The sequence below is a fragment of the Marmota monax genome, unplaced genomic scaffold (assembly GCF_021218885.2).
Source record: "Marmota monax isolate L192 unplaced genomic scaffold, Marmota_monax_Labrador192_F-V1.1 WCK01_AAM20220418_F8-fsc00078, whole genome shotgun sequence".
NCBI classification, from domain to species: domain Eukaryota; kingdom Metazoa; phylum Chordata; class Mammalia; order Rodentia; family Sciuridae; genus Marmota; species Marmota monax.
Genome location: NW_026694865.1, coordinates 6,987,005 through 7,008,961, shown reverse-complemented (window position 1 = coordinate 7,008,961; position 21,957 = coordinate 6,987,005). Strand labels below are relative to the sequence as shown.

At 41.7% G+C, this 21,957-nt stretch overlaps 1 protein-coding gene across 6 annotated transcripts in view; it reads left to right on the top strand.

The window, feature by feature from the left end:
* Snx1 (sorting nexin 1) overlaps nt 1-21,957 on the top strand; it is a 53,057-nt gene that overhangs the window by 30,966 nt on the left and 134 nt on the right. Inside the window, exons 6-15 of one of the 6 annotated variants that reach the window (XM_058573297.1) lie at nt 388-529; nt 1,225-1,303; nt 1,996-2,071; nt 3,939-4,052; nt 4,266-4,359; nt 5,634-5,839; nt 8,207-8,350; nt 8,868-8,948; nt 9,357-9,428; nt 12,290-21,949. In XM_058573297.1, coding sequence (XP_058429280.1) covers nt 388-529; nt 1,225-1,303; nt 1,996-2,071; nt 3,939-4,052; nt 4,266-4,359; nt 5,634-5,839; nt 8,207-8,350; nt 8,868-8,948; nt 9,357-9,428; nt 12,290-12,436 — 1,155 coding nt within the window. In that variant the 3' untranslated portion in view covers nt 12,437-21,949. Of the gene's footprint in view, nt 1-387; nt 530-1,224; nt 1,304-1,995; nt 2,072-3,938; nt 4,053-4,265; nt 4,360-5,633; nt 5,840-8,206; nt 8,351-8,867; nt 8,949-9,339; nt 9,429-9,988; nt 10,421-10,458; nt 12,134-12,289; nt 21,950-21,957 lie in introns of those variants that run through there. The other 5 variants (XM_046426579.2, XM_046426577.2, XM_046426575.2 and 2 more) reach the window with 5 other exon arrangements.

The following is a 21,957-nucleotide window of genomic DNA, read 5'->3' as shown; positions in this document are numbered from 1 at the left end:
ACCAGTAAAGGATAAATTCAGTATTGGGGAGAGTAGAATTATGCCTTTAAATTAGAATTCAACATTGTTTCTTTAGAGCAAGTATTCTTAATCTAGGAATGAAGCTATATTTGAATTTAGTTGGTTTCCTTTATAATCCTATATATTATATTTTTTTTTTTGCATTTAAAATCATTATTCTGAGCTGTTCTTCTTAGGCGTCCAGACTGCCAAAGTAGACGATAGCTCAAACAAGAATGTCTGTGCCTCAGAGAAAATTATTTGCTAGGTGGCTAAAGGGCAAGGATCTGGGAAATGGAGTCATTTGATGTCAGCTGGATGGCTCTCAAGATACTCATTCATCTTGTATTTGGAATAAAATCACCTTGTGTGTTTTCTGTACCCAAGACGAGCCTACCAATGTTCAGAAGTAAACAGTTTGCAGTGAAAAGAAGATTTAGTGACTTTCTGGGTCTTTATGAGAAGCTTTCAGAGAAACACTCTCAGAATGGTTTCATTGTCCCTCCTCCACCTGAGAAGAGCCTAATAGGTAAGCCTGAGGTCTTTCTTTTGGGTTTTTTCCTTTACTGTCTTTCTATTATGAATTTACTTTGTAGTATATGGCTACTTCTATTAATAGAACACTTGAAGTCTAGAGAAATAGCATATTTTGACTGTTCTCTTTCCTTGGGTACAATAGGGTGCTTTGGTTTTAGCTTAGTTTGTTAATGTCTTGTGTCTTTATTTATTGGTTGGTTGGTTGTAGATGGACACAATACCTTTATTTTTATGTGGTGTTGACGATCAGACCCAGTGCCTCATACCTACTAGACAGGTGCTCTACCATTGAGCCACAACCATAGCCCTGAAAACTAGTTTAAAAAAAATAACTCTGATGTAAAGAACCTTTTGTTCTTGCCTGCTCATGACACAGAGTGGGTTTTGGTTGTGTTTTTTAGTGCTATCCTTGAGGCCTTTCCTCCTTGTGACTTTAAAATAATTTATCAGGCAAAGGCAGTGGGCATGCCCTGTGATCCCAATGACTTGGGAAGCTAAGGCAGGAGGATTACAAGTTTAAGGCCAACCTTGGCACCTTAAGCCCTGTTTCAGAATAAAAATGAAAAGGGTTGAGGTGGAGCTCAGTGGTAGAGATCTCCCTGGGTTCAATCCCCAGTACCTATAAAATAAAATAGATTTATTCTTTTCATGATTTCTGGTTATTTTGCTTTTTAAATTCCATTCTAGGAATGACAAAAGTAAAAGTTGGGAAGGAAGATTCTTCCTCTGCAGAATTTCTTGAAAAACGGAGGGCTGCTCTAGAAAGGTAGGTGCCATACAAACATGTTTCTGAATAACTTGAGAACAAGTAAGAAGTTGAAATTGAGACTTAATTATGAGATGTTTGCTTGAGTTAGTAGCCATGAAATTTGATTGTATTAAAGAGTCAAACCTTGCTGGGTGCATTAGCGCGTGCCTGTAATCCTAGCAGCTCTGAAGGCTGAGGCAGGAGGATCGTGAGTTTAAACCCAACTTCAGCAAAAGTGAGGTGCTAAGCAACTCATTGAGACCCTCTCTCTAAATAAAATACAAAATAAGGCTGGGGATGTGGCTCAGTGGTCAAGTGCCCAAGTTCAATCCCCGATACCCCTCCCAAAAAAAAGAGTCACACCTACATGTCATCCCTGACTTTTTCTAAATCTCTTATTTTGCACTCTTGGGCACAAACCATCTTCTTTTCTGTCTCCGTCCTGATGAACAATCATATTCATTTTCTTTAATAATCAAATATGAATAATGGTTCTTTGGTCTCTTTCTGAGTAGTTCTTTTATTGTCCCTTTTTGGAAGTGGGAAGAACATGAAATTGAATGTATTTATAAGCAATGTCCTATTTGTGTACCTTCTCTGAGGACAAATATTTTAAGTAGTGAAAGATATGGTGCCTCTGCTAGCAATGCACTATCCAAAACCTTCTGAGGTCAGATCATCTAACCAGATGATAACTCTTTACCCTTTAGGTACCTTCAAAGGGTTGTGAATCACCCTACTATGTTACAGGACCCTGATGTCAGGGAGTTTTTGGAAAAAGAAGAGGTTAGTATTGTCCAAAATTGAATTTCATAATTTATATCTACTCCTTGTGAAATGAAACCACCTCATTCACCAGATATTTGAGTATTTAACGTGACTAGCATCAGAATACATCCTAGCTTATGTGACCACCCAAGAATTATAAGTATCTTTCAGCCTTTGAAATAAAAGTAATTTGGTTATAGAGGTCAAAAGACAGCCTAATTGTGTCTTACTGAACCAACACAGAGATCTATTTGGCAGGTCCTTGGCATATATTTTATAGGTTACTTGTTGGCTCACTTGAATGTGTATTTTGTTGCAGGAGTTGAGGAGCATTGGTTAAAAACCAGTTACCAAAACCCACAGAATTTGACATGTAGCAAAAGTGTGGATTCAAGTGGACAGTCTTTTTTACAGGCTTTGCCTAGGCTATTCATGATTGTAATGATTGTAAAAAACTGGAGACAGTACAATTGCTAACAATATAACCAATACTTTTTTCTCTTCATAAACAGAGTATAATTGCTAACAATATAACCAATACTTTTTTCTCTTCATAAACAGAGTATATAGAAATACTAATATGTGGAAGCATGTTTTAAAAGAGTTACAGAGGCTGGGGTTATAGCTTAGTGGTAGAGCACTAGTGTCACATGTATGAGGCACTGAGTTGGATCCTCAGTACCATATAAAAATAAATTTTAAAAAGTTACAAAAACTGAAACATGCAACACCATATAAATATAGGTGTAGAAACTCAAGTCATTAAGGATCAGAAGAAGCTCTAGATAAGATAGTGGGGTTTTTAAAAAATATTTTTAAAAATAGTGTTTTATCTCAGAAAACTAAAAGAAAATAACAGGATAAAACTACTATTTTGTTTTTAACTTTTACATTTTTCTTTAATTTGCACATAGAGTATTTTCTCTAATGAAGAAAATAAATAGATCTCTGTGGTGGTTCAGTAAGACACAATTAGGCTGTCTTTTGACCTCTATAACCAAAAATTCTAAGTATATAGAATTTTTTTCTTTAAAATGAATTTATTAATGAAAAATTCTCAATCAAATGTTGTAACTCTTTTAATTCTGTCCCTGGGTATTCTTAAGTCCGTATTTCCTTTTCACTGCCTCATCCTTACCCATAGGACAGGATTTGTCTATGTGGACACTTTGGGCTGGATTAATTCTTGTGGGGACTGTCCTATAAATTGCAAGATGTTTTAGTACCATCTCTGGCCTCTACCCACTAGATACCAGTAGCCCTTCCTCCTAAACTGTAGCAGCCAGACATTGCCAAATGTGCCCTTGGAGGGCAAAATGATCCCAACTTGGGAACTACTGCCATAAAGGGCTAAGCACTAAAGTCTAACTTTTGTAGCATAATCTACTATGTAAAAGTAGCCTAATACGAATAAATAATGTTCCTATTATTGGACACTTGTTTAATGCAGAAAACTTAAATGAAATCACAGCATAACTTCAAAGTCTCTCAAGACTTAAGTCTGGTTTGTGTGCAACATGTGCTAATGCAAAGGAACTTTTGACTGAACAAAAGTATGCTTGATAGTTAAGCAGATCATACCTGAGTAGGCAGACAGTCTCAAATGTGGGGTCACCTAGCCACGTAACAACCCCAGTCTACTTTTTTCCTATGAATAATATCAAAATCTGAAAACTTTACTGATTGTTTTAACATAGTCCTTTGATTTTTCTGTTGTATATATTAGTTTTAGATTGATGTAACTGCCTTAGGATACAACAACAATTTACAGTTCAAATAATTAGTTTGGCAAGTTTTGGGCATGCCATCTGATGGATACTAATTCTTCTGAACCTAAAATAGGGGCAGCAGATAACTTGCCATCCCCGCCTTCTTGGTTTTGTAGCTGCCACGGGCCGTTGGTACTCAGACATTGAGTGGTGCTGGTCTCCTCAAGATGTTCAACAAAGCCACAGATGCAGTCAGCAAAATGACCATCAAGATGAATGAATCAGACATTGTGAGTAGCCCTGTACCTCTCAGCTCCTTCTGCCTCTCAGACTTATTGGTCAGAAGCCCTGAGAATTCCTGAAATTTCTGAGATTATAGACTGTTTTTCTCAATTAAAAAACAACTTTAAAAGAATTCAGTCCCTTAAAAAAAAAAAATGCCAAGGAAAGACTGCTCTGCCCCTATGCAAGTAACCTCCATTGGCCTTGGCCTTGTGTTTCAGTGGTTTGAAGAGAAACTCCAGGAAGTAGAGTGTGAGGAACAACGCCTAAGGAAACTACATGCTGTGGTAGAAACTCTTGTCAACCACAGAAAAGGTAACCACCTCCGAAATGTACTTGGACTTAGGGGAAATTGTCTCCAGTGAGCTGGAGATGGGAGAGCATGCTGTTCCCAAGTCTCTCAGGCATCTAAGTTGAAATTTTCAGCCCACCTGGTCCTTGATGTTCTGATTAAAAAGATAAATCCTACATCTACTGGAAGGAAACTTTATTCAGCCACTGTGGGCGCTGGACTTTCTACCTGAGAGAGGTGCAGAGAAGCTGTCCCAGATACATATTGACCTGGGATGAAGGCTTTTGTTAAAAGTATTTGAGTTGTGACTTATATCCGAGAAAAAGTCACACATGCTTCAGCTACATGGTTGTGTTAATTCAGGGAAATCACATGCCTCCTAACCCTTTTCATCTTTCTTTGGTGGGAGTTGCTGAAGAGCTAGTGAAATTTTCCAAATTTGGAAAGCTTTCCTTTTTTGCCTTAAACATATTGATAATTAGAATTCTAAAAGAAAGACCATTAACATGAGACCAGTGTAAGGGTTGGCAAATGATGACCTGGCCCTGGGGCCTATTCCCTTGAGCTAATAATGGTTTTTACACATTTAAAGGGAGGATATGGGAGAGAAAAGAACATGCAGCTATACCATATGTGCCCTGCAAAGCGTAAAGTATTTGCTATATGATCCTTTACAGAAAAGGTTTGCTCTGCTCTAGAGCATGTAAGACTACAATAATATGTATCTCTTGCATGTAGACATAGTTCATGAGCTTTAACATAAAAATAAGCATCATTCGCTGAGCACAGTGGCACACACCTGTAATCCTAGCAGCATGGGAGGCTGAGGCAGGAGTATTGAAAGTATGAAGCCAGCCTCAGCAACTTAGCAAGACCTTGTCTCAAGATGAAAAATAAAAAGGGCTGGGGATGTGGCTGAGTTGTTAAGTGACCCTGGGATCAACTCTAGTACCAAAACTAAAATATAAACAACAACAAAACACCTTTATTCCTTTGGCCCATTTGTATTAACTGGCCCTTGGTGTTCTCCAGGAATATTGAAACTGCTTCCTTCAGGTAGGCCCATGTGCTGGAATGTATGTTAGCAGGTGCCTTTCCTTCCTGTTCTGTGATCAGGACATTTTCCCTTCACTTTCTGAATACGGTCGAGTGTATTACAGGTAACTAGATTATAGGAGCCCTCGTTTGCTGGATATGCAGGGAAAATAATTGCTAAAATATGCCATGCAAGGTCAAGTGACTTGTCCATTTTCCTTGTGAGATCAGAGGGACCTTTGCTATCTTTTCCTCCTTTCAGAGCTAGCACTGCACACAGCTCAGTTTGCAAAGAGTCTAGCCATGCTTGGGAGTTCCGAGGACAACACGGCACTGTCACGGGCACTCTCCCAGCTGGCTGAGGTGGAAGAAAAAATTGAGCAGCTTCACCAGGAACAGGCCAACAATGACTTCTTCCTCCTTGCTGAACTCCTGAGTGACTACATTCGCCTCCTGGCCATAGTCCGAGTAAGCTTTTGTTTCTTTTTCTCTTTCTCCTCCCTTGATTAATTTTTATTTTCTTTGCTCTTCTTTGTCTCAAGAAATTTCATCTCATTATAGCTTATAAATAGGTATAACTTTTTCTACTATTATAAGAGAAGGTATCCTACCAACCAAGCAATCTGTTTGGCTGTTAGTCAAATATTGTTGAGTTGTTTTGAGGCCCACAGCCAATTTCCTAGATGAATTTGGAGAAAAGACCACTCCTGAATTTCCAAATAGCCTCCCCCCTGTTGTTGAAGGACAGTGTCCTCTGTGCTCCTACCTTCAAGCAAGGGTTATTACAGACCTATTGTCTTGGCTCCGTGGAGCAGTGACTTCTTCAGTCCTTTGGTCTTTGCCTTCTTAACAGCAAGCGGTGGCTTTGCCCTGATAAGAGCTCTTGCTGGCTTCCACTTGTCCCTCCAATGTGGGCAGTCAGGTAACTACACAGAACTGGCTTGGCATTGCATGGAGGAGTGTGGCCAGGGGTCTGAGAGAGCGTGTCACCAGAGCCCTCCCTGTGCTGTGCTGACCACCCTGGTAACAACACTGCAGCCTGTCCCTCAGATCAAACACCTCACTTTTTCTCCTGGTGACCAGGGCAGTCTGGTTTCCCATGACCTCTCAGAGCAATTAAGAGAGCTTGACTGGGCAGTGGTATTAGCTCTCGCATGGCCTCTAAAACAGAGGAAAGAATTAAGAGAGAGCCTTGTGCCTACCCTATAAGGGCCTGATTCAGCTTGGGATCAGGATGTCTGAGCCTCTGAGTTGGAATGGTGCCACCCCTGACTCCCCATCCCCAACATATCTCCCACTAGGGAGCTTCTGTGTTCTGTCAAGAGCTGAGATGCTCCTAGGACTCTCACTTCCTCTGCAGTAGAGTTGCTTAATATAGCCTGTGAGACTGCTCATTGTCCTCTCCCTTTGGTCTTTGGTTTGCTCCTAACTCCAGAGTGATAAGAGGCTTGAAAAATAACCTGCTATGGAATTCTTAGAACTGGTCAGACTACTTAGATTGGAGAGCCATCTCAGGGAAGGGCTCTGTCTGGGGGAAGCTTTCTGAGAGGAGCATTGTATGGGGGTCTCTGGAGAATATTTGGATATCCTCAGGCAGCTGAGCTTGTATATACAGGAGGGAGAGGAGGCTGGAGCTCCACAGGCTGGGGCTGGGGAAGTGTGCTTTAGAGCATAGAATTGTGACTGATCATTTCTCAGAGTCCTTCATATTCCCACTTTATGTCATAAGCTTCTGTGAGATTTGAGAGACAAGCAGGTGTTTTTTTCCTGCCCTTCCCTGAACCTAGAATTAAACTACTGCTAGCCCACTGTTAGTTTGAGTCTTGGATATGAAATTGCCTGAGAAATTGCAGGCAATCAGCAGTAATTATGCTGAGGAAGGTGAATTTGATGGCTTTGCACTCCCTAATGTTCAGGTTTGGCAAAGGCCCATGTTAAGGAAGCCTAGGGAATGTACAGGGAACTTTTGTAGGGAAAGGGGAACTAATGGAACAGGGCTGGGAGTTTGGCCCTAGGCACTTTGATCTGTGCTGCCTCTTGAGGTCTACAAACCGAATGTGGAGTGGTGGTAGTTTGGTTAAATCAACAACTGCCCTTCTCTGGAAATGCTGATTGTGTTCAAGGGATTGGAAATAGGGAAAACCAGCAAGTAGACTTTGGGGAGCTTTTTGGCAGCGTTGATTGCCTAGAGAAGGTGAGTGTGTGGTTGAGATGTAAGCAGAGTGTCCTGTTATAAGTGTTTATTTTAAGCTAACCTTGTATGCTATTTAAGTGTCAGTTGAAAGTTTGCTTCCTTGGGTTAGATTTCCCTGACATATCTCCAAAGCTAAGCAAGCTTTATGTTAAAATACCCTGCTTGTTTTCCTGCTACTCTGCATACTTGTATGTGTTTGTGATTGTTAATACAATGATGGCTTTTTCCAATAGAAGATAAGTTCAGTGAAAACTGGATCATGTGTTTCACTGCCACTGTATTCTTAATTTCTGGCACCAGGGAGAATGTGTAGTCTCATGGACTCACTTTTCTGAGGGAGGCATTTCGGAAGTCATAGTATTCATCACTGGCGTCAGGCCACCTACTGTGCTCCCAGCCATCCAATCCCGGAAGTAGCATGAAGCAGCATGGCATTGGCCCACTGAAGGCTCGGAGAGGATATTACCCAAGCTTGTGCTTCTAGATATTAAACTTTGCAGCTGGGCACTAACTGTGGCTGCAGAACCTGCCCTTGCTCAGTCCTTCCCTGGCACAGCTGCTGGGAGAGCCTCCCTACAAAGCAGACCTAGCAGAGCTCCTGAACAGCTGGTTGTGCTCCTCCCAAACCCCTACCCCCACAGGCTGCCTTTGACCAGCGCATGAAGACATGGCAACGCTGGCAGGATGCTCAAGCTATGCTGCAGAAGAAGCGAGAGGCTGAGGCTCGGCTGTTGTGGGCCAACAAGCCTGACAAGCTACAGCAGGCCAAGGATGAGATCACAGAGGTGAGTTTCCTAAGGCACCCTATTGCCAAGGTATTCTCTGGCTTCTGAATGAGCCTGGTCTCATTCCACCCAGATGCTTGGAACCCCTCAGCAGGCAGAAAAGATAATTGAGATTAAAGGGCCTTGTCTTCTGGGTAAGCCTCAGAGTGATTGCAGGCCTGCCCTAAGGCCTGACTCTTTTCTCTTCCCACTCCACCCAGACTTGCCAAATCAGAGTCTCGGTAGGGGATCCTGGTATGGCTACTTAGGTGATGCAAAAATGGTGCCCTGGTGAGAATGAAATGAGGTGGTGGGGTGGGGCAGCACTTCTGGCACTGCTGGTAAGAACTAAATCAGAAGCTGCTGCAGTACCAGAGCTTTCTCAAAGACCAGGCTTGGTCTGGAACACATGGCATCTCTTTCTCAGCAGTCCCTGAAGTAACCTTTTGCTGGATATAATGATCAGTTGAGGTCTCATGTGGAATTTCTGACCAAATGTAAAGACTTAAATGATCCTTTCTTTGCTTTTCCTTCACAGTGGGAGTCTCGGGTGACTCAGTATGAAAGGGACTTTGAAAGGATTTCAACAGTGGTCCGAAAAGAAGTGATACGGTTTGAGGTAAGCTAGAAGAGTCTAACTTCTAACTTAGCGTGTAGTTCTTGTGAACTGACAAGGCCTTCTGTGTGCTTGTGGGTGTACATGTGTGTGCTCATGTGTGTGCTCATATGTGCATTTGTTCCTGAGGCATGGTAGCTCCCTTAAACTTACTGCCAGATCAGAGCATTAGATACAAAACAGTTTGTATCTGCCATGTACACTCTGGGCCCCCATTCTTACTCCTCCCCTGCTCATCCTTTGTCCTCCAAGAAAGCTTTGCAGAGCATTAGCAGAGAGGATTTGGCTGGAAATTGTAGTTATTCCAGCTGCTGGCTGTGTTTGGCCTTGATCAGCAATACACACAACATCCTATCAAAAGGGGAAGGAGCAACTGTCTGGATGATTAGTGTAGACTCCTGTCTCCTATAGAAAGAGAAATCCAAGGACTTCAAAAACCACGTGATCAAGTACCTTGAGACACTCCTGTATTCACAGCAGCAGGTATGTAAGTTATGTATGAACTTTGTCCCCTACTCCCCACTCCAGGGGTCAGATCCCTACTTGGGCCTTGAATGACAAAATGGGCAGGTCTTGCTTGGAGGGAGGGTCCCTGCTATAGTTAATAATAGAAAATTGGCCTTGCTACTCCAGCATAGAACATCTGACAGGAGGATCCGATTGTGTTGCCCTAAGTCTATGATTAACTTCTCTCCCAGTAAGGGCAACTCTGTGGCACCACCTAGCCCTCGTGAGGCTGAGACCTCAATTAGTATGGAATGGCCTTATTGTGAGAAGTTAACAGCTGGGCAAAACTGTGGCCTCTAGGAGTACATCCTTCAGGGCAAAACCAAGATTGTCTTTAGAGAGAGACTTCCCTTCCACTTGGGACTCAGAAACAGATGCTCCTGCTAATAGAGGAAAAGGAAGATAATGTTATGGCTTCTGCATCTGCTCAGCACACCTTCCTTTGGGTGGCTGAGGTGCTTGCTCCCTCCCAGACTAACTTGGGCCCTGCTAACTACATGGGGGTACTTGCTTACTGTCCCCCCACTTCTTTGCAGCTGGCAAAGTACTGGGAAGCCTTCCTTCCTGAGGCAAAGGCCATCTCCTAATGGACCAAGGATTCCAGAGCCTACCTGTGTGACGCTGACTTTTTATACACTGTCTTTCCTTTGATGGACTCCAGTGATGCATCTTGCCTAGGCTGGACTTAGCCCCTTCCTACCTGCCCCTGTGACCAAACTGTTCCCAGTTACTCTAACCAGTATTTCATTTAGCTTCCATATATATTTTCTTACCTAAGAGAATAGTTTCCTGCTTTAAGCAAAAGACTACAGTAGGTGGTGGATTATGGAATAGGGGTGAAGTATTGCTATAAATATATAAATACAAATGTATATTTTTCAGGATGTGGTTTAGGAACTGGGAATAACGTTTTCTGTTACTCCTGATGGTGCCATGAAAAGATTATGTAATAAAATATTTTAAAATCAGGTCACATGACTCAGAATGGTGGTGCTTTTTGCTTTAGTTTGGGGAGCAGTTGGGAAGCAGGTCTGAAATACTCATAACCAAGAAGCTGCCCAGGTGTAGGAACTTTCTCTGTATAGGAGTTCATAAGATTTTGCTGCTCCTTCCCTGTGGAACTTGGGTTTCTTTTTCTCTACCTACCTCAGATGTTATTCAGAGGCTATATTAATCTGCCTAATTCTTAACTCTTGTTTTTTTAGAGAAGGAATTTTAAAAACTTATTTTGCAGAGAAGGCTAACCTTGTCTTATTCCTACTTTTGGCCTAAGCTCTGGAAGCAAGTTTTATGTTCTAGCTACCTATCAAAACATGTCCTTAGGGGCTGAGGACTATGGCTCAGTGGTAGAATACATGTATAAGGCATGGGGTTCAATTCTCCAGCACCAAAAATAAGTCACAGTAAATAAGTAAGCAAGCAAGCAAAACCACCACATCCTCAATAAACTGTTCTTGTTAAGGTATAAATATATAATTAAGGACTTGCTGCTTTATCCCTACAAAGAGCCAGAACTTGTGCCTCTGGATAGGGTAATCTCCAAGCTCCTGAGCCTTTTTGAGATTCACAGAAGCTTCACTGTCTGTGTCTTCAGAGGGAGCATGTCAGGAAGAGCCCCCAGGTATTGTAAGCACAAGCCAAGGGTGTTCAAACAGGTCTTTACTGGTCTGGCCAGGGAAGGCCAGAGCCTCAGATAAGTCATTGATGGGTTTCCTCTCAGCTGTGTTCCCAGCTGCATGAGCTGCACTGGTCAGAGCTGACTTTGAAGCTCCCTTGTGAGTCAGAGCTGGCTGACTGCCTGCCATAGGAATCTTGCCACCTCCAACCCCACCACCCTCTGCATAGGGGCTCTAGGACCTGCTCTTTCAGTTCTCTTTGGTGGAGGCTAAGGTTTGGGGAGGGGCAGCCTAAGGCAAGAGAAAGCATTAAATGGTGCTGACCTGTATCTGGGAAGGTGTCCTTGCTGCAAGTATTTTTTTCAACAGGTTAAGTTTTTGGAAAAAGTTACTCAGTTTCTCCCCTATATCTTTATTATCACTTTTGATTTTATCTTTCCACCTTTTTAATATGCTTGTCTTTACATAGTTGTAATAATATACACATAAAATATTTTGTATCCTGCTTTTATCATTCAACATTATATGTTACCGGCATTTTTTCTGTATCTTTATATACCTTCACAAATTTGTAAGGCTATATCATTTTAAGGCTTCCATAGATTAGACTGTACCATAATTTTTATTCATCCTTTACTGTTGGATTCTTGGTTTGCGGGGAGTTTTTTTATAACTTTTTAAAATATAATTTCAAACTTATAGAAAGTTGCAGAAATGTTACAAATGTACTCTTTACCCAAATTTATGAAGTATTCACATTTTACCCCATTTGCTTTATGATTTGCTTTATCTACTGAATTTGCATGTTGTATTTTCTGAATCATTGGAAAATAAATTGCATACCAGTGAATCCCATGGCCCCAGAAACTGAAGTATGTATTTCCTTAAGAACAAGAACCTTAATTTGTAATGTTTTGAACAACCAACAATAAAAAATTAAAAATAAATAAATAAATAAATAAATAAAAACAATTAGCAAAAAAAAAAAAAAAAAAAAGAACAAGAACCTTCTCATGTAAGTACAGTATTAAAACCAGGAAGTTGAACACTAATAAAATACTTATCTAATGATGGTTACCATATTTAAATTCGTCATTTGTCCCCATAATGTCCTTTGTATCAGTTCTCTTTTTCCTTATGCAGGATCATGTGTTACTTTTATTTGTGATACATGATTACATTTCTCTTTTTTTAAAAATTATTTTTGTTTTGTTTTTGTAGTACTGGAGGTTGAACCTAGAGCAAAGCCCTATCACTGAGCTACATTCCCCAGCCCTACCTGTATCTCCTTTAATGCAGAAGAGTTCCTCAGCCTTTGTCTTTCATTATGGTGACATTTTTGAAGAATATAGGCCAGTTATTTTGTAGAATATTGCTTAATTTGCATTTTTCTTATGGTTCCACATGACTGGGGCTTTCCATTGTGGATACGAACATCATAGAAGTGATGTGTTCTCCATGCATCTGAAGTTGGCATATGATGTTGTTTGTCCCATTAATGTTGATGATAAATCTGATCACTTGGTTAAGTTGATGTCTACCAGGTTTTCCATTTTAAATTTGCTATTTTCCCCTTTGTAATTAACAAGTAATTTATGGGAGATACTTTCAGATCATACAAGTATTTTGTTCATCCACGGTTATAGCATCCATTGGTAACTGGTCTTGCCTGAATCAGTTATTATTATAAGGATTGAGCAGTATTATTTTCCATCTCAGACCTGCTTTCTACATTTATTGGTTGGCATTCTCCTTCTAAATAAAAACATTCTCTTTCCCCATTTATTTTACCACTTGTTTATCAGTATGGAAACATGGATTCCTACTGTATTCAAATTCAAGCTGTTACTTTGACTTTATTTTGCTCAAACTGTCCTACATTGGTAGCAGGCTCCTGTGTCTTTTGAATACTTTACTTTCTGGCATAACAAGATATTCTAGGCTCATCTTGTATCTTCCTTGCCTCAGCCCTAGAATCAGCCATTTCTCCAGGAAGCTTTGATTCTTAGGAATGAAATTTAGAAACCAAGTTTGGGTGTTGAGTGTGCTTGTTGTTACTGGGACATCTTGCTGCAAGGTTTTCCAGACAGGACAAGAAAATATAGAGAGGTAAAAGAAATATTGAGAGAGGTAGAGATCGATCACATAAGTAGATATTAAAAATCATGGGGTGGGAGGCTGGGGTTATAGCTCAGAGGTTGAATGCTTGCTTCGCATGTATGAGGCACTGGGTTTGATCCTCAGCACCACATAAAAAAATAAAGATAGTGTCCATCTACAACAACAAAAAAAAAATCATGGGGGGCTGGTGTTGTGGCTCAGTGGAAGAGCACTCGCCTAGCACGTGCAAGGCCCTGGGTTTGATCTTTAGCACCACATAAAAATAAATAAAATAGAAGTAATGTGTCCAACTATAACTAAAAAATAAATATTTTTTAAAAATCATGGGGTGGAGAGTGCTCAGTGTAGAGCACTTGCCTAGCATGCACAAGGCATAGAGGGTTCAATCCCCATTACCACAAAAAATAAATTCTTTCATGAATTCACATTGATAGTTGTAGTCTAGCCCTATAGGTTTACTCTGTCCCCTTTCCACATTTGTAATTCTTTTCTCCACAGAGACTTATTTTTAAATTAACTTCTCTGTGCTTTGTTAAGTTCTATCCAATGATCATCTTGATGTTTCATTATTTCCTTGGGATGGATGCTCCTTGGGTTTCAAAACTTCCCTCTGTGTCTGCTGTGTCTCGAAGCTGATGGGCCAGTTGACTTCAGGGCTTATGCATTTCTGTGCAGAGTTTATAGACATGGAAATCAAGAAGGCCAACAGCAGGTGAGGGGTACTGATTCAGAAACCTCTACAGGGAATAACAGGCACAAAGGAATAATAAATAAATGACACAAAGAAAGGAGACTCAGGGGGAAGAAATTGATGAGAATGTGATGTTTGAACTGTGTCTTAAACGTGAAGAGGTGTTTGTTCCTTCTACCAGGACCATTCTGCTTTCCTTGTCTGCCTGATAGTCAGAGGTGGATACCGATATCTAGGGACATACAAGTGCTTGGTATGGCCAGAGTTGAATCAGTGAGGTGAGAGTAATGAGCAGAAGCTGGATCATAATGCCTGAGAATTCGTGAGGCCCTTTGAACGTTATCCTACAAGTACAGGAAGCTACTGAAGGGAAGTATTTGTGATTTAGACATCAGAAGGTGTCAGACTGGAGGTGGAGATTGCTGCCAGGCTCTATACAACATCCGCAGGGATGAGGCCAGTAATAATGGAGTTAGAACTCAGGGAGAGGTTTGGAAGGTGGAGATGCAACCACTGGGACCTGGCCACTGACTTGATGAGAGACCCGAGGGAGGGGAAGGTAGTTGGCATGGCCCTCAGGTATCTGGCTTGAATATTAGACACAGATTACACATTGTAACACAAGCTACACAGAAGGCAAACAGGTTTAGAGCAGATGGGAGGGGAAGCAGTGGGGACAGTAAAGCTCCTCTGGAGGGGATGAGAGGCTGGTGGTTAGAAGTGGGAGATACAGAGTTTTATTTAAAGGCTGGGCAGACTTAAGCATGTTATAGAAATTCAGAGGAGAGAAAGGGAACAACTCTCAGAGTTATGTGTGGGAATAAAGGCAGCCCAGAGAGTGGAAGGGAACAGTTCCCATGCTCAGAGGGAGCCTCACTGCTGTCTGCTGTGAGAAAGAAATCTATTGGAGGAGGGAAGGCAGAAGAAGGGTTCATGCCTCCTCCTGGTAGGGACACTGTTTACCTATTTGAACCAAGAGGTTTGGACAAAATGTATGGAGATAAGTCTACAATTATCCTGCTTGCCCCTTGGGTTGTTTCCTCAAGAATTTCTGGATTCCATCTGAAGGTGAGGAAATAGAGCTGGGGAAAATGTAATATTCAGTATAAGTATTCAGTGACAGAATAAGTAAGTGGAGTAGAAATAAAATAGAGAAGAAGTGTCACATAAATATTAGTAACTTTAAACTCTTCCCAGAAGACTTTTTTTTTTTTTTTTAGTACTGGGGATTAAACTCAGGGGGCACTTGACCACTGAGCCACATCCCCAGCCCTATTTTGTATTTTATTTAGAGACAGGAGTCAGGGTCTCACTGAGTTGCTTAGCACCTCACTTTTGCTGAGGTTGGCTTTGAACTCGCCATCCTCCTGACTCAGGTGCCCGAGCCTTTGGGATTACAGGAGTGCACCACCACGCCCAGCCCTCCCAGAAGACTTTTATTATTAATGCACCTATAGTTGGGAACTCTAAAGAAAATAAGGAATGGTTTTTCAGAAATTCAAATTTTAAAAAGGAGAATTGATGGAAACCTGCTCAAATATGGGCAAAGGTCTGGTTGGGCAGAGCGTGGTGATGGAAAGAGTGTCCTTTGCTGAGCATGCTTAGGCCCCACATGAGGTTGAAGCCCATGGATTCTGAGTGACATCTAACCGCAAGGTGTGGGATTTTTCCCACTGGTACTTGGCAGCTTGGAGGAAATGGAGGGAAAGAGAAGAATAGTGATCCCTGCCCTAGCAGAAAAGGACACATCTTTGCTGCTGTCGGCACATCCCTTAGCTATATACTTTGTCTTTGGAGATACTAAGATTCTCTGTGCCGTGTTTGAGTTAAGAATTAGAAACGGACAACAACTCAATCCTATCCTCTGAACCTTGGGAATGGAGCATACATCACTATCCTGGGATACCAGTTGTGTGGCTTTGTGTTGGTTATATGTCTTTATCACTTCATGGCCCCAGCAAAAGTTTGGGTTCAAAACTGATGCCAAATAGATAAGTGTTACATGATTATTCAGTTGCAGGCTCTGCTGCCTGGCATTCACAGCTGTCTGTGAGAGGACCCAGCTCACCTTGCCCTGTTTATCTCCCAGTCCTTAACAGTGCTAAAGTCTCATGGAAACTGATTACAAACATGCTTTTTCCCTTTCTCATTTCCATGTGACTGGATGAGCCTTTGTTAATTCTGGGCTTTGTACCTGTGACATTCTTTCTCAGTTCCCATTTCTTATCTTCAGTTTCAGAATTATACCAGTCTGAAATAGGCATTTTTCAACATTATGGATGGGCACGTAAGTGTAAGGAGATGGAGGGCATTTGCCAATGTGTCAGTGAGGATCCTCATAGACACTTCTAGAAACCAGGCCCATGAAAACTAACCACAGATGCCCATTGTAAATGGTGTTGTTTGTTTACAGTTGCAAAAACTGGAATGAATCTAAATTTGTGTCATGAAAGGATTAAATGAATTATGGTACAGTCATACAGTTGGCTATTATATAGCCATTGAAAGTGATATGTAATTATATTCATTGACAAGAAAAACTCATATTTTTGAGTGAAAAAAGCAGGTTTTAGAATTGCATGTATGATATGATCCTCATTTTATAAAATTTTATATATGGGAAGGATGTTAATTAAATTGTTTACTATGATTGCCTCTAAAGATGGAATTTTGCATTACTTCCAGTTTTTTATGCCATTTATATTGCTTAAAATGTCTGTATTATCTTTACAAGTAGAAAAATCAAATAAAGCTATTTTCATTGTGGGAGAACAATTTAGTGCATCCTTTGGGGCCTACTTCATATATAAATTCTCTGAAAAGCTTTGTCTGATCCACTTTATCTGATCCACCATCTCTATCCCAGACAGGAATGGGAACTCCGTCTCCTGTACCTCTTGTATGGCACTGTATTTATTGTCTTTGTAAACTCTGGTCTCTACCTTATGCAATGGCTCTCTGAGGTTACCTCATTGGCCTCCTGTGCAATGAATTCCTTAAGATCATAGAGTTTGTATTTTCTACTCATCTTGGTATCCTCCTGCCACCCTCAAAGGCAGCCTGTGGGGGTAGTTGCTATTCTGTAGCTCCACATCATTGCCATATGGCTACTGAGGACAGATCTTGAGGTTTTTCAAACAGTTATGAAATCTGGCAATTTTGGGACTCAGTAGGCCCTACCATGGTTGGTAAGACTAGTGCTCAGAGCCTTAGGTGGGGCCTACAGGCTGCCCCATGATAGCCACCTGCCTCATCAGGCTTGCCTGAGATAAGCCTTCTCCCCTTTGGCCCTTGTCTGTTGTGGAAATGCCCCTGTGGCTAAGATGACCAGACCTCTGGGACAGAAACTCCACCCACCCAAGGCAGCTCAGAAAAAGCCAGCTGTTCATCCTCCATAGGATGTACTTTGTCTGGGTCCAGAAAAAAACCACAGAAAAACCCTGGCCAGTCTGAGATAGAACCTTTCACTAAAGAGATGTGACGACTGTTTCCAAATGACTCTTCCCTCCAAGATTTATTGCTTTTTAGCTTCCCCTTCCATTATGAGTGGCAGCAATGATGGCCACAGGGACCCAACCAGCAAGTCTCTGTGAAGTGGCACATCAGCAGCCTCACTAGCAAAAAAGATGAGGTGCACCTTACAGGCAGGAACATGTGTAGGTCAAAGGACAGACTGCCCCCGGCAGCCTCTTCCCACTGTGGAGCCTCATTATTTCATTAACTATAGTAAGAATTGTTGCTTGTTAAGTACTATCTGCCAGGCATTGTGCTCAGGGCTTTAAGACATCTCTACTCCAGTACCTTCAACTTACCAGGTAGTCATCATTATCTACATTAAAATACTTGAGGCTCAAAGAACAAGCAGCTTGCTCAGAGCTAAGTTAGGTTCTAGGTTCTTAGCTCTAGACAACACCCCAGAGCTAACAACCTACTAAGACATTAACCTACAAAGTTCTTAAAGACCTCAATAAATCCATACAGTATGCCTGTTAAGGACAAATCCATTTGGGCAAATGCTCTACCAGTTAGCTGCATTCCCAGCCCTTTTTATTTTATTTTGAGACAGAATCTTGCTGAGTTGTCCAGTCTGGCCTCAAATTTGAGATCCTCCTCCCTCAGCTCCTGCATAGCTAGGATTACAGGCATGTGCTACTGCACCTGGAACAAGTCCCATTTTGATACTGACCTGACCTTGTAAGTATATGAGCCTCTCTGACCCCTTTGAGATCCTCTTTCCCCTAGGAGCAGCCATTGGAAGTCAGAGAAGCAGGTCTAGTAAACAGCTGGGGACCTTTAATGCCAGATACATTTGTTGAACCAGGCATAGTGACATATGGTTTGAGGAGTGTTAGAAAGTTGTCTCCCAAGAAAAATCTGCTGTGCCATGAAAAGTGCCGAGGCAGTCTTTGCCAGCTCCTCCTGATGCAGCCCTGGGTGAGCAGCTGAGCTGCCTCTGTCATATCTGGGCAGAGGAAAAGAGGCTCTGAGGAATGACACTGCTGGCTGGGGCTGCAGGTCTGGAACCTGCTTGACCCTGAAAAGCAGGTTGCCAACCTGTCCTGAGCCTGGTTTGCTCTCAGGGCTCTCAAGACATTTTCTATAGAGGTGCCTTCTTAATCCAGCTCTTTCCAGAACCACTTCTCACCCTTGGGCTTCACTCTCCTGTTTCTGAAAATGAAGACTTTAGACTATGTCAGAAACTTAAAAATTGTTTTAGAGAACTCTTTTTAAGGTATCTTGTTCCAAAATTCAATATTATAACATAAAAATTGTTTTTAAATTTTATTTCAAATTAATAAAATGTACTTATTAAAAAGGCAATCAGTAGGAACCCTGAGGTGGTTGTGATGAATAGAATAGTTGCTGATTTACACCAAGCTCTTCTTCCAATTTATTTGCTGTGTTTTTTTGTTTGTTTGTTTGTTTTGTTTTTTTTGGTTGTGCAATATGGAGAAATATCAGGAAAATCCTTATCACAGAGTTAGTAGCTGAAAGAGTTGTTTTCAAACTAACCTTTAAAGCTCAGCATACTGAAAGGAATAGAATTTGTTTTTGTTGATAAATAAGTAGCAATATATTAGGATGAACTAAATGTAACTGTGAATCTCCTACCATTTTTGGATTACAAAAACATTAGTTTCATATAATTCAGTTAAAAATAACAGCGAATATTTATTTACTGTGTGTCAGGCCCATGCTAAGCACTTCAGAAGCATGATGTCATTTAACCCACACACAACGCCCCCCACCCAACTCTCCATTGTACAGATAAGGACTCAAGTTCAGGGGGGCTCTCCAAGATTACACAAGTGACTAGAGCAGGACTTGGGTGGGGCAGGCAAGGCCTACCCTTGCTCAGGCAGCCTCCCATGGTTGGCCCCTCCCTCTGGCTGACCCACCCACTCCCAGAGAAGAATCCAGCCTCTGTGTCTAGCAGCACCCGCTTGCCTGCCCTGCCCAGGAGCTATTTGTTTTCTTAACGGGGTTAACCAAACCTCCTGAGCAGCCTTGGAGCTGTGGGGTGGAGCTGCGGGTGAAAGGGGGTTTTGTGTGCAGTGGTTTTGTTAGCAATGGTGGAGGGTGAGGGCCCAGCCAAGGCATGGCAGAAGCGCAGGCCAGCCAACCCACAGGACCACCACAGGAGCAGGGCTGTGTTGGGGAACATCTTCACCTCAGCATGTCCTGCCCTTTGCTCAAGCCATGATACTGTCAAGCAGCCAGTGTAGCACAGTCCCTTGAGGGGCTGGTGTGGGAGTCCGATGTCTACTACATGGTCCCCAGGAACACACGGGGCATCCCCAGGGAACTGTTGAAAATGTCCATGATTAGGCACCACGTAGGGCTCTGAACCCAATCCTCCTGTCTCAGCCTCCCCAGCCGCTGGGATTACAGGCATGTGCCACCACACCCAGCACAACCCCATATTTTCTGATTGCAAAGTTAGCCTCAGCAACAGCGAGGCACTTAGCAACTCAGTGAGACCCTGTCTCTAAATAAAATACAAAATAGAGCTGGGGATGTGGCTCAGTGCTTGAGTCCCCCAGTTCAATCCCTGGTACCCCAAAAAAAGAAAATATGGGGTTGGGGCCCTAAAATCTGAGATTGTCAGGCAGGACCTCTAGGGAATAATACTGACTGTGAAAATTTGAAAACTATTGCTGTATAATCTAGATCAAGAAAATGTGATCAATTAATACTTTTAGGCAATTTTCACTCAGCAACTTAGAAATTAAATTCATATACTAGACAGTGATGGAGAAAAGACAGAGATTCTATAGTAAAACAACTCATTCTAAAAATAGAAGTCACTTTGAGGTCTCTACACCCATCATATAAGCCTGGAATTTAACAGTGTTCATTTGCCACACTGACCAATGCTTAAAGTATACAGAAAATAAACTCTTCCTCTGATTGTAATAACTGCTTTGGAATTTATATCATGCCATGTGTTGCTCTTTATAGGACAATATTGCACATAACTTGTTCTATCTCCTCAAAGACACTGTAAATAATACCTCCAAGTCCAGGATCTTGTTTCTCCTTATTTGGACCTGCACCTTTGCACCACAGGACACTGTAGAATTAGGGACCTGCATGTTTACTACAGGATGTTTTCAAGTCATTTGTATTGAATCTCAATGAAAAGCCACTGAAAAGGCAATGAAAAGCCACTGAAGCTTCTCAGGAACATCTGGAAATTAAGTCAAATGAATAAAATGAACACCAGTCCACCAAAAGAGAGAGGCAGAGATGGATGTCTAACCCTAAGATGGAAAAAGCGTTCTTGTAATCCCCTTGCAGCAGACCTTCTAGCCCTTCAGCAACCTCTGTCCCCTCTGCACCTCTCTCCCAGGCCTTCTCTCCCCTCCCCAGCCTTTGCTCTACCTCCCCATTTAGCCTTTTTATTTTTTAAAAAACTTTATTGGTGCTTTATAATTATACATAATAGATTCAATCTTACATATTCTCATTCATATACTCTTTCAATCAACAGTTTTTTGTTTTTAGTATATCAGGGCTCAGAACATGAAACTCCAAGGTATGGCACCCTTAAGTGCTAAATATTTTGAAATAAAGGATTTGGGGGCTGGGGATGTAGCTCAGTGATAGTGTGTGCTTAGCATGTGCAAGGGTTCCATCCCAACACCAAAAATTAATTAATTAATAAAATAAAAAGACTGGAAGGGCCTAAGAGCAAGGTCTCTCTGACCTCCTGCCCTTACTTTCTTCCCTGAAGTGAGCTACAGAAATCAGAATTTTTCTTCTCCAAAATGGGTCACAGAAACTAGAATCACATAAGGTGTAGTGGTACACACTTGGAATCCCAGTTTACTTGAGCAGCTGAGGCAAGAAGATCATAAATTTAAGTCCAGTCTGGACAACCTAGGAAACCCGGTCTCGAAATTTAAAAAATAACAAGGGCTGAGGATGTAATTCAGTGGTAGAGTGCCCTGGGTTCAGTCCCTCATATCAAAAACAAAAATACAGAACCCTATTCCCCTAAAGCAAACCATAAACCTAGAAAGGTTATTTACCCTTTCCCTTCTCCCTTGAACACCCTTTTTTTTTAAAGAGAGAGAGAGTGAGAGCGCATGCGCGCACGAGAGAGAGAGAGAGAGAGAGAGAGAGAGAGAGAGAGAGAGAGAGAGAGAGAGAATTTTCTTTTAATATTTATTTTTTAGTTTTCGGTGGACACAACATCTTTGTTTGTATGTGGTGCTGAGGATCGAACCTGGGCCGCACGCATGCCAGGCGAGCGAGCTACCGCTTGAGCCACATCCCCAGCCCCCTTGAACACCCTTATTCCAGAGGAATCTTGCTCCACATCCAGGAGAAACGAATGATGATGCACAGAGGCTGAGAAAAATCTGGACAGGCCATGCTGGACTTCCCGCTTAATCCATCATACCCTTTTTGTCCAAAAATGTTTCTATGTGACTATTCATGCTTCATCAGACTTAAGCATGAACCTTGAAATGAAGACCCCTGGGTCTCTGGGCCTTCATTTTGAAAGGGTCCCATATCACATTAAACTTTAATTAAATAAATTTTGCTATGCTTTTCTCTTATTAACCTG